The sequence below is a fragment of the Mus pahari genome, chromosome 4 (assembly GCF_900095145.1).
Source record: "Mus pahari chromosome 4, PAHARI_EIJ_v1.1, whole genome shotgun sequence".
In the NCBI taxonomy this organism is placed as follows: Eukaryota; Metazoa; Chordata; class Mammalia; order Rodentia; family Muridae; genus Mus; species Mus pahari.
Window position 1 is genome coordinate 141808430 of NC_034593.1, and position 10660 is coordinate 141819089.

The following is a 10660-nucleotide window of genomic DNA, read 5'->3' on the forward strand; positions in this document are numbered from 1 at the left end:
TGGAAGTGTAACTATTTCTAAGACTTTTCTGGTAGAATGGGTACTGGGCTAAATATGTACATGATTTTGATTTTATTGTCTGCAAATATGAATAATTTGATTCCCTACTTCCTTATCTGTATTCCTTTCCTTTATTATTTTTCCTATTGCTCTAGGTAATTCTTAGAGGACTATCCTGAGTAAGACTGAAGAAAATGGACACAAATATTTTTAGGTTTCTCCTGCTTAGCCTAATGTTGGCTATTGGTTTGTTGTAGTATAGCCTTTACTATCTTGGGTTGTGATCCTTATAATCCTGTTCTCTACAGGCGTTTTATCAAGGAGTTACAGAGTTTTTCAGATTCCATTTATGCATGTGTTGAGACAATCAGGCGATTACTGTTCTTAGCTCTATTAATGTGCCCTATTGCTTTTATTGATTTGCTTATGTTCTATCATCTCTGCATCCTGCAATGATACCAAGATGGCCATATGAATGATCTTTTGTGCGTGTATTTGAATTCAGTTTGTAAATATTTTGTTGAGAGTTGTTATATCTATGATTATAGGGAAATCAATATATAATTTTATTTTTTGCTGTGCTTATAAACAGTGTTGCTCTCAGGATAATACTGGTTTCATAAGATGAATCTTTGGGTATTCCTATTTTATTTTAAAAGATTAAATTTTTATTTATTCATTATTCTTATGTTCATGCTATGGCACCATGTGAATGTAGGGTGAAAATCTAGGGGTTCTGTTCCCTCCTCCTAGCATGTGGTCCTAGATGTCAAAACTAAGGTTGTGAGGCTAATTGGCAATGCCTTTACCCATGGAGCCTCCTCATGGGCACTCATCCCCACCTCTCCCTCATAATTCATGGAATGGCTTGAAAAGCACAGTTTTTACTTTGTTACGTCAGCGGTAGTCTATCAGGCCCTAAGTTGTTTTCTTTTTAATTAACAGACTAATTACTTCTTTATTAATTAGCAGAATAATAATTACTTCTTCAGTTGCATGGCCTATTATTTATGTTTTAAGTTTTGATTTTTAAATTTTGGTTTTAAATTTGGTAGGCCATATATGTTTATGAATATATATATTTCATCTAAAAATTTCAATTTATCAGAATACAGGTTTGCAGAGCATTCCCCAATACTTTTCTGAATTTTGTTGGTGTACATTGTGATATCTCATTTTTCATCTCTAGTTCTATTAATTAGCATCCTCTCTCTCTGACTAGTTTGGATATGGATTTATTGACCATAATCTGATCCTTTTAAGAACTCACTCGATTGTTTCACAGATTCTTCATATTATTCACTTCCATTTCATTAATCTCTGCCTTGACCTTCATTATTTATTTCTATGTATTGTTTTCATATTGTTGTTTTTTATTTCAAAGACTTTAAAATAAATTCACTGAATTACTCATTTGAGAGTTCTCTGATTTTCTTTTTAGTTTTAACAGTTGTAGCTAACATCTTCTCTCTTAGAACCACTTTTATCTCATGGCAGGATTCCTTTGTGTTGTATTTTCATTCAAATATAAGAATTTTGAAAGCTTCCCTCAGATTTTTCAATGATCTGCCATTCATGAGGAGCAGGTCACCCACAACAGTTTGTGAATATTCTGCTGTTTTTTTTCCTATTGACTTCCAATTTAATTCCATTGGAATAAGTCGAAAATCACAAAATTATTTTAATTGTTTTGTTTTTGTAAAAACTTGCTTTATGCCTTAAAATATGCTGTATTTTATAGAATGTACTGTTACTTGCTGAGAAGAATGTATATTCTGCAGCACTGAGAGGAACACTCAGTACAGTTGATCTACAATGTCATGGAACACTTGGGTGGTTCTTTATTTTTATTTTTTATTTTTTGGTCTGGATGTCCTATCTGTTGGTGAAAGTGGATTGTTGAAATCAACCCCTTTATTGTGTTGGGGTCAGTCTGTGCCTTTATATGCAGTAGTGTGCATAGAATTGAATGTCAATGTTTAGCAAAAGTGTGTTTAGAGCTATGATGGGCTTTAGATGGAGGGGCCTCTTTAGCAATATGAGGCAGCCTTCTTTATCTCAGTTGATTAACTTTGGTTTGAACTTCTTTCTCTATGGCCATGATTCATACACTTGATTTTTCAGAGTATTATACTTGGATATTTTGTTTTTACTGTTTTTCCTCTATCATCTATCTATCTATCTATCTATCTATCTATCTATCTATCTATCTATCTATCTACCTACCTACTTATCAAGCAAGCAATCAAATTTGTCTACTTTATCTTTAAATCCCTGATGTCCTTTCTTCCACTCAATCCACTCTATTGGTCACTGGTAAGGCTTAATTGCCTCCTCTCCTTGTTTCATTTACAAAATTTCAATTTGAATTTTTTTCAGGTTTTCTATCTCTTTATTAAATTACTAAATTCCTCCCTCATATCTTTTTTTTTTTTTTTTTTTTTTNGNTTTTTNGAGACAGGGTTTCTCTGTGTAGCCATGGCTGTCCTGGAACTCACTTTGTAGACCAGGCTGGCCTCGAACTCAGAAATCCGCCTGCCTCTGCCTCCCAAGTGCTGGGATTAAAGGCATGCACCACCACGCCCGGCTCCTCCCTCATATCTTGTATTGACATTTTATTTCATTCAGCAATCAGTGCTCTGAGTTCATTACTTTTCATGCTTATTTTATGTTGTTGAACATTCTTTAATAATTCTTTTGAATTCTTTGTCTGGGACATCATTGAGGCTACTCTCATTGGAGTCTATTTTTGTGAGTTGGTAAGTTTTGAAGAAGTCAATTTTCCTTAACTCTTGTTTATCATGTATTTCTCAAGTGAGATCTGTGCTTCTGGGATCAGGGCGATGATTGGGATTTTAAAACTCGTTTGTGTTCTCTCAGTAGACATTCTTCAACCGTTTCTTTTTTCATTAATGTGTTTACTTATTCACTCTCTTTACATCTTGATTGCATCTCTTACATACCCCTCTCCTCCCAGTCCCACCCTCACAAACACTTGCCCCCATTACCCCCACCTCTTTTCCTCAGAGAAGAAGAACACCGCATAGGTAACTGCCCTGGTACTTCAAGCCACAGCAGGACTAGGTTCACCCTCGCCCACTGAGGCCAGACAAGGCAGCCCAGCTAGGGGAAAGGAATTCAAAGGCAGGCAACAGTCAGAGACAGCTCCTCTTTCAATTATTAGGGACTCACATGAAGACCAAGCTGCACATCTGCTACTAATGTGTAGTGGGCCTAGGTCTAGCCCCTGCATGCTCTTTGGTTGGTGGTATAGTCTCTGTGAGCCTGAATGGACTCAGGTTAGTTGCCTCTGTACGTCTTTTTACAGTGTCCTTGACCCCTCTGGATCTCTCAATCCTATCCCCCACTCTTCCACAAGACTTCCCAAGCTTCACCTGATGTTTGGCTGTGGGACTCTGCATCTGTTTCCATCAGCTGCTGGGTGGAGCCTCTCAGAGGACAGTTGTGCTAGGCTCCTGTCTGCAAGCAAAGCAGAGTATCTTTAATAGTGTCAGGGATTGGCTCTCTCCTATGGGTTTAAGTGTCCTGTTTGCATGTCTATTCCTCTTCTCCATCTGCCTTTAGCTGGGCCTTTCTCACATCCTCCTTTCATCTTAATTGTTCCCTCTCACAATGACTTTTCTGTCTTCTGCTGTTCTCCTGACGCTCCTGTACTACCTGAGAGCCACGGTCTGCTCTTCTCCCTCCATCCCTCAGTACCAGGCAGCTCAGTGTCCAGCATACTGTCCTTCTGTCCTTGTTACTTTACTTCCCAAAAGTTGTGGGAGTCGAGGGAGTCACTGTTTGTAATTCCTCATTATGTATTTTCATGGTGGTCTCATCTGTCAACTATGGTGGTTATACTCTTGAAGTCTGGTAGGTGGAGATCATGCAATGGTCTTCAGCATGTGGGCTGAGAAGGAACATGTTGCGATGCCCCAGTTCAGTAGGGAAGAGGAAACCTTAGCTCTACTACAAGCCAGTACTGCTGAAACACTGTGGTGTCCTGCAGTAACAGCCAAAGTGTGCTAAAAATTGGCACAGAAAACAGGGTGCAGTTGTCCTAAGCACCTATAGCTGTATACATGGTGTGATTGGAGCTGCAGAGCAGGCAGAGTTCACAGCATATTGAGGTGCATGCTAGGTGTGTCCATTTCTTACTAGTCTCAGTGTTGTGACAGAACATTTGGCAAAAGCCCTGTCAAGGTCAGGGCTACTTTGAGTCACAGTTGATTGCGCAGTCCACCCTGGTAGGTGGTGGTGACTTGGCATCCAGAGTCTGGAAGCAGAGAGGTGAAAGTGGGTGCTCAACTTGCTTCATGCTTTGTATAAGCATCCATCATCTCATGGGACACTGCCATTCAGATTTAAGACAGGATTTCCCACTTGAATGAACCTAATCTAGAAGCTCTCTCTCAGATATGACCAGAGATTTGTTTTCATGATGATCCTAGATTCCCACCTGGTTGATTTCAACATGAATAGGTACAGGGGAAAAGACAATATGGCACTGAAGGGCATGCGAGAGTTGGTTGGGAAAAGGTTTGCATCTTGTTAGTGAACATGCAATTAGATTAGGAGCTCTGGAACATTACATACGTTAAAGCCATTCTAATGTAGCCTCACATGGAACTGAGGAAACGCTTTATTTGAAACTGGAGGACAAATAATCTTTGTTGTTAACTGGCAGAGCACTTGATGGACTTGTGTCTAGGCGAGTGTTTGTGGAAGTGGAAGAACAGAGGCAGAGGAAGTTAGGTTACCTGCTCCAGTGACAGCACGACACTGGGGGAGGTGGACCAAGCAGCATCAGGAATCTTAGCAGCTATCTGCCCCTAACCCCTCCAAAAAGGGAGACAGGGTGAGGGGCTGGGGTGGGGAGTAGGTTGGGAAAGACTGCTGTAGGCTGGAGAAGTGAACCTCTCACTCTGCTCTAGCAGGGATTACTGCCTTCAGGAGGAGCTCCCAGTCCTGACGGTCACCTGGTTTGGGAGATTCCCATTTTGGAATTTGGAAGAGCTGGCATGTTACTTGTTGCTCATCTTTCAGGACCCTAAATGCAATTTTAATTAATTAATGTGTGTGAACATGCAGGCACGCATGAGATCTTGGTTGCCAAGCTTGTGTGCAAACGCCTGTAAGGACTGAACCACAAAGACACTGGACTGGACAGTGTTATCGGGTGAATTAGACTACAGTATTGGAAGAGAGTAAACATGAGTTCACATTGGCACATGTGGTCTGTACGCGCACATCTCTGGCTGACTTGGGACTTTCGAATACAGTAGCGTCTCTGCACCCTCCCTTATAGAACGATCTAAAAATATCAGCAATCTCAATAAATGTTGGTGACTAATGACGGCGATTGTGCCTCGGCTTTGCTTCAGATTTCTATGGGACAGACTGTTTGGGGCCAGATGGAGGAACTGTTCGGAACTGCTGAGTTTCGTTTTCTATAGATCCCTGTTTATACATCCTGCCTGGTGGGTGTTGAGGGTTCCGGGATATGTGCTGAAAAGCCGCATCTGGGAAAGCAGGGCTCACAGTGACTCAGCATCATGCTCTGAAGGAAGCGGGTCGTGCGTGGAAGCTGGGAAGCAATCCAGCACAAACACAAACACAGCACGCTTTACTTCCTCTTGGGCACTCCTCCAGTCCCTGAATCCAGAGAGCAGACCTTCGGCACCAGGCACCTGGGGTTACCCATCATCCCATCATCTGAAAAATAAAAATAAAAATAAAAAGAAAGCTAGACTGGTCTGGACAGTGATCAGTGATTGGTAGGCTCCAGGCGAATGGCATGACCTTTTAATGGAGTGATTCAAATGGGGTCAGTGATGGACAGTGAGCAAGAGGGATCTCAGGTTGGCAACAGACTGACACTGAAGGTCAGCTATGACAACTGATACAGACAAAGGGAAGGAAGTAGTCTGGTCACCACCCCCAGGTCAGGTGATCTTTTCTTACTCAATGCAGAAAACAAAATCTGAAAATGTACGGTGAAAGTGGATGAAACAGAGCTCTGCTAACCCCTGTTTGTGGCCTGGTCAGTTGCTCTCTTACAGCTGGGCTGATGTTGAGACCTTGTGTTGTCATGTATGGATGTCCCTCTTCAGAACTACAAAACGGAGTTACACACCCACACACATCCACACACACTTATAATTTCCTGTTGGGCCACATGTGGCTCAATAGAAGCAAAGGCTCATGAGAAACAATGGAAGGCTCTGGGCCCACACCAACCACACATAAAGAGCCGAGCCAAGGGAATCAGACCACAGCCTCAGTTGTACGGACTGGGATCCTTTCTCTAGAAACGGAGTCTTGCTGAGCAGAATGAGGCTGGCATTTTAAATTATCTATTAAAAATTGACCATTGAGCTAGGAGTGTACCTCATTCACTAGATACAACTTCTTATCAATTAATTAATTAGTCTACATTTCTAGGCCAAATACAAACCTACTCAGTCATTGTCTGAAAATGCAATCATGAATGCTGGGTGAGCCTGGAGGGTATGGCGTGTCTGCCAAGTTATCACAACTGGCTATGTGACACTGGATAGTGGTTGCAGAAGGAGTTCTTTTACAGGCAAAATCCCAACCAGGGACCCACATTTTTCCCTAAATAGGAATAGATAAAAAATGGATGAGTATAAAGTTGTCCAGCTTTCTTTCCTAAAGCCTCAGTCAGACTGGGGATAGGCCATTCTCTACATGTTTATCCCTCCAGCTTCAGTGGGACTGTTGGATAGCATCCTGCACACGTAGCACACATACCCCTCCTGCCTCAGTGGGACTGGGGAGCATCCTGCACAGACACTCCTCTGATAAAACAGAGGAAGATTATAATTGGGTGGTACCAAAGGTGACTGGCCATTGGTATTAGAACCTAAGTATTTAACACGTTATGAAGCCTGAATTAGAAGAAGGGCTGCTTTGTTCATCAACAGTGAGACTGTGGCTCTTGTCTTCCCAACTTTTTAACTTCACTTTATTTAATCAGGGTCTCAACACTCCTCTCTATTACAAAAGTATTGGTTTTTATTTTTTTAAATGTGGACCTGCAAGACAGACAAAAGACTGTATATGAGATTCCTGTAATGATTTATCTTAAGAGTCTGTGAACTGTGCAATCTGGATTGTTAGGACTAAGAGGCGCCGGCTCACCATTTTGGAAATGAAGAGCTGAAAAGATATTCTGGGATTCAGAAAGGGTAAGGGACGTGAGGCTGACCTTAGGGTAAGGGACGTGAGGCTGACCTTAGGGTAAGGGATGTGAGGCTGACCTTCCAGAGACAGGAAACCTGTGATGAACTGTAGGACACCCAGACAGTTCATTTAAAAGATGGCTTCAAAGCGTTATCCGGGGCTGGTTTTGTGTGCGCCTCACTAGACTCTTGGGTTGTCTTTTTACATAAACCCAGGGAAAGAATGGCTTCTGCAGTTGTTCCTGTCTGTAGCCATCACGTGGCACCTTGGCTTCTGGGCTTTGTTACAGCTTTTCAGGTTTTTTTTTTTTGGTGGGCAAAATTAAACTTTCCTGATCATTTGGCAGCATGGAACTTTTCTGAGATGGATTGTTATGGAGAAGAGAGACAGGGAAAGGTCACCAACTTAATCTCCACATAATTAAGGTCTTGCAAATAGCTAAGTAAAATTCCTGTTAACATTCTCTCCAGTCTACGAGAGCCCCACTCTAGTGTCAGAAGAAGTTAAGAAGCAGGTGTTCAGGTGTTCGAATCCTTGCTGCATTTTATGCATTTTTTTAAAGGACAGGTCTGTGGTAAGGCTTGATGTATTCATACATATGCTGCACACCCAACCCATATATGCATATGCATATACATATATATGTATATGTGCCTGCATGCGCATACTTTTTAAGGTACATGATAAAGTTAGGCTTAAAGAGCATAAGTAGTTTCCAGTTTTCAAGCATGAACTGTAGACTGAGCATAAGCATGTATTAAGGTATAGTATGCAGCCAAGAATTCAGTTTGTCCTAAGGTGAGAGAGGCTTATTAAGTAGATCAGGCTGGTCTCCAACCGAGATCCTCCCGCTTCTGTGTCTACGTGTGTCACTACATCTGGCATCCTTTAATTCTTAAAATGTCCTAAAATCTACGATATTCCATACATTAAAGTTTTGGTACTAGACACTGGGCTAATAAAGCTGTACTAGACGAATATGAGTAAGATGAGAAGTCAAAAACGTTAGGGCACAAGTTAGGACTTTCTGTCAATAAGAAAAAAAAAAAATCCCACAGAAAATAGTATCTTCGTTTCTTCAGGACATTCACAGTTTAAGATCCCAGCAGATGACATCAGGAGGAATGTTTAGATTCAAGGGGTGCACTTGGTCTTCAGAGCCAGAGGGGGAGGAGGGCTAGTGAGGAATCCTATACTGTGGAATCAGAGCTGTACCATGGGACTTCCTGCTGTGGAGGAAGGGTCACACAGAAGCCAGGGGCACCCCAGGGGATGCTTCCTGAGGACGCACTTGAGTGTCAGCAGTTCCCAGCCCCCTGGCAGATGGAGGATGGCCCCCAAAGTGTTTCCTGCTGGCAGGAGAGAAGCATGGGGTGTGAGGTGTCTGGGTTTAGGGTGCACAGAAGAATGCTGAAGCACCTGTTGCTTCCTTGTCATGCCCCACTGCTAAGATCTCTCTGACCTTTCACCCACATTTTAAGTGCTCATTTCTGGTTTTCTCTTTTGTATAACCCAAACCTAGAGGGTTCCCTGCCTCTTACTATAAGACCTGGAACAGATAGCTGACTGTTGTGCCTGTCTTCAAATGCATCATTGGCTGTGGGCTGTTAAATCTGTCTGCAAATGCATGGCTGGAGAGTGCGTGCTTAGGCAGTGTTGCCTTGGTTATCAAGCGACCCTCATAAAACCTTAATGGCTTCTCCTTTCTGTTTCAGATTACTTGCAACATATAATAGCCTTACGGATAAACACCTGGCTGGGTATTTTAACAATACCAGGATCAGGCGGCACCTACTAAGATCCGGGCTGGTAAGACTGCGCTGAGTTCTGTTCACTTCATTCTTTAATTAAGTCCAAGAATTCCTAACCTTTCTTCAGATTTCCTTTGAGTCTGTGACATCTTTTTCTCCTTACTAATTCAGAAAAATTACTTCCTTTTTAACTTCTGATTTATTTATTTGGAGCTTTTCCTAAACAAAGGAGAGCGGTTAAAATGGCTACTAAGGAAACATAAATTATTGACAAAAATTCCCTGAGAGATTTCAACAGCATAGTTGACTTGTTTATTTATTCATTCATCAGCACACAGTCTATGGACCAGACACTGATAAAGAGCGAGGGCAGAGAAGACTATTGGTTCAGAAGAAAAAATATTGTTTTTAATACTCATAGAATTATAATACCATAGAATATGGTGTGGCAAACATAAACAGTTGGCTTCCTTTTCTGTCTATTTCTTTTCTTTCTTCCTTTCTTTCTTTCTTTCTTTCTTTCTTTCTTTCTTTCTTTCTTTCTTTCTTTTTCTTTCTTTCTTTCCTTTCATTTTCCTGTGATGGTTTATTGATACCTTAGTGCCTTCCATCAGCTTCAAAGCCCTTTTTCCCACACAGTTTCTGCTTCTTTAAATGTGAATTCGGTGGAAAAATCTAACTCAAAAACCCTATGGTTTTCCATTGAAAGAGAAGGGGTGTGGCTCTAGCCTGGGTTGGCTGTTTGCTTTCTTAAAATACAGCCTTGTTTTGATGTTGAAAGAACTGTATTGTGCTTCTGATTGTTGTTTGTGTGCTTGGCACTGGCTAGGTGGAGCTCAGGAGAAAGTCCCTTGCAGCCTGGGGGGGGGGGTCATTGTTATCAGAAGGGTGAGGCGAAACCAAGACCTACAGGTACACCCCTTGCAGCCCAACTTCCTCAATTGTGAAATGAAGGCACCCCCCCCCCAACCCCCATACCACCACCATCACCATGCCTGTTGCTGTTAGGGACCTGCAGTGAGTCACCCTGTAATACACGTGACCATGAACACTGTGAGCTTTTTGCTCATTGGGCAGGGCTCTGTGTCTACTTAACACCATCCTTAAGCAGGCAATGAACACTTGTTACAAGTATGACAAGCCAGGGAAGGACAGCATGGCTCCTTGCTCTAACGAAATGGATCCAGGAAGAGGCGTGCAGCCTGCCGTGCTCACATCACACGGAAACCCCTTAGAAGACGTGAGTCTGAACCTCTGTGGGATTTACTGTTTCTCTATCCCTCGGGGGATTTATACCCACTTCACTCAGAGTGTAAGCGTTGTGACTCTCCAGGAGCTTCCAGCCTAACTGGGGAGAGAAGACAATCCCAGAGACAGACAACGATGACAAACAAGCCAACTGCCAAGGAGATATAGGAGTGGCAGTCAGGACGGCCTAACTCTAGATACTTCGCAGTGACACGGAGTCAGTGGGCAGTACATTCTAGACACCGTAAGTGGGTTATCTGAAGTCATAGGAAGCAACAACAGTATAAAATTACAGCTAAAATTGAAGAAGGAAATTAAGAACATGAATGTGGGGTCTGGAAAGATGGCTCCCTGTTAAGACCATGCACCTGAGCACACAGAGCATCTTCAGCTCCAGGGCATTCAACACACACACACACACACACACACACACACACACACACACACACACA

At 42.2% G+C, this 10660-nt stretch overlaps 1 protein-coding gene across 2 annotated transcripts in view; it reads left to right on the forward strand.

The window, feature by feature from the left end:
* The window catches only part of Erich3 (glutamate rich 3), a 102477-nt gene that overhangs the window by 22670 nt on the left and 69147 nt on the right, over window positions 1-10660 (forward strand). For both annotated transcript variants that reach the window (XM_029537180.1, XM_029537181.1), the window contains exon 2: window positions 8925-9018. In XM_029537180.1, the coding sequence (XP_029393040.1) occupies window positions 8925-9018 (94 nt within the window). The remainder of the gene's footprint in view (window positions 1-8924; window positions 9019-10660) is intronic.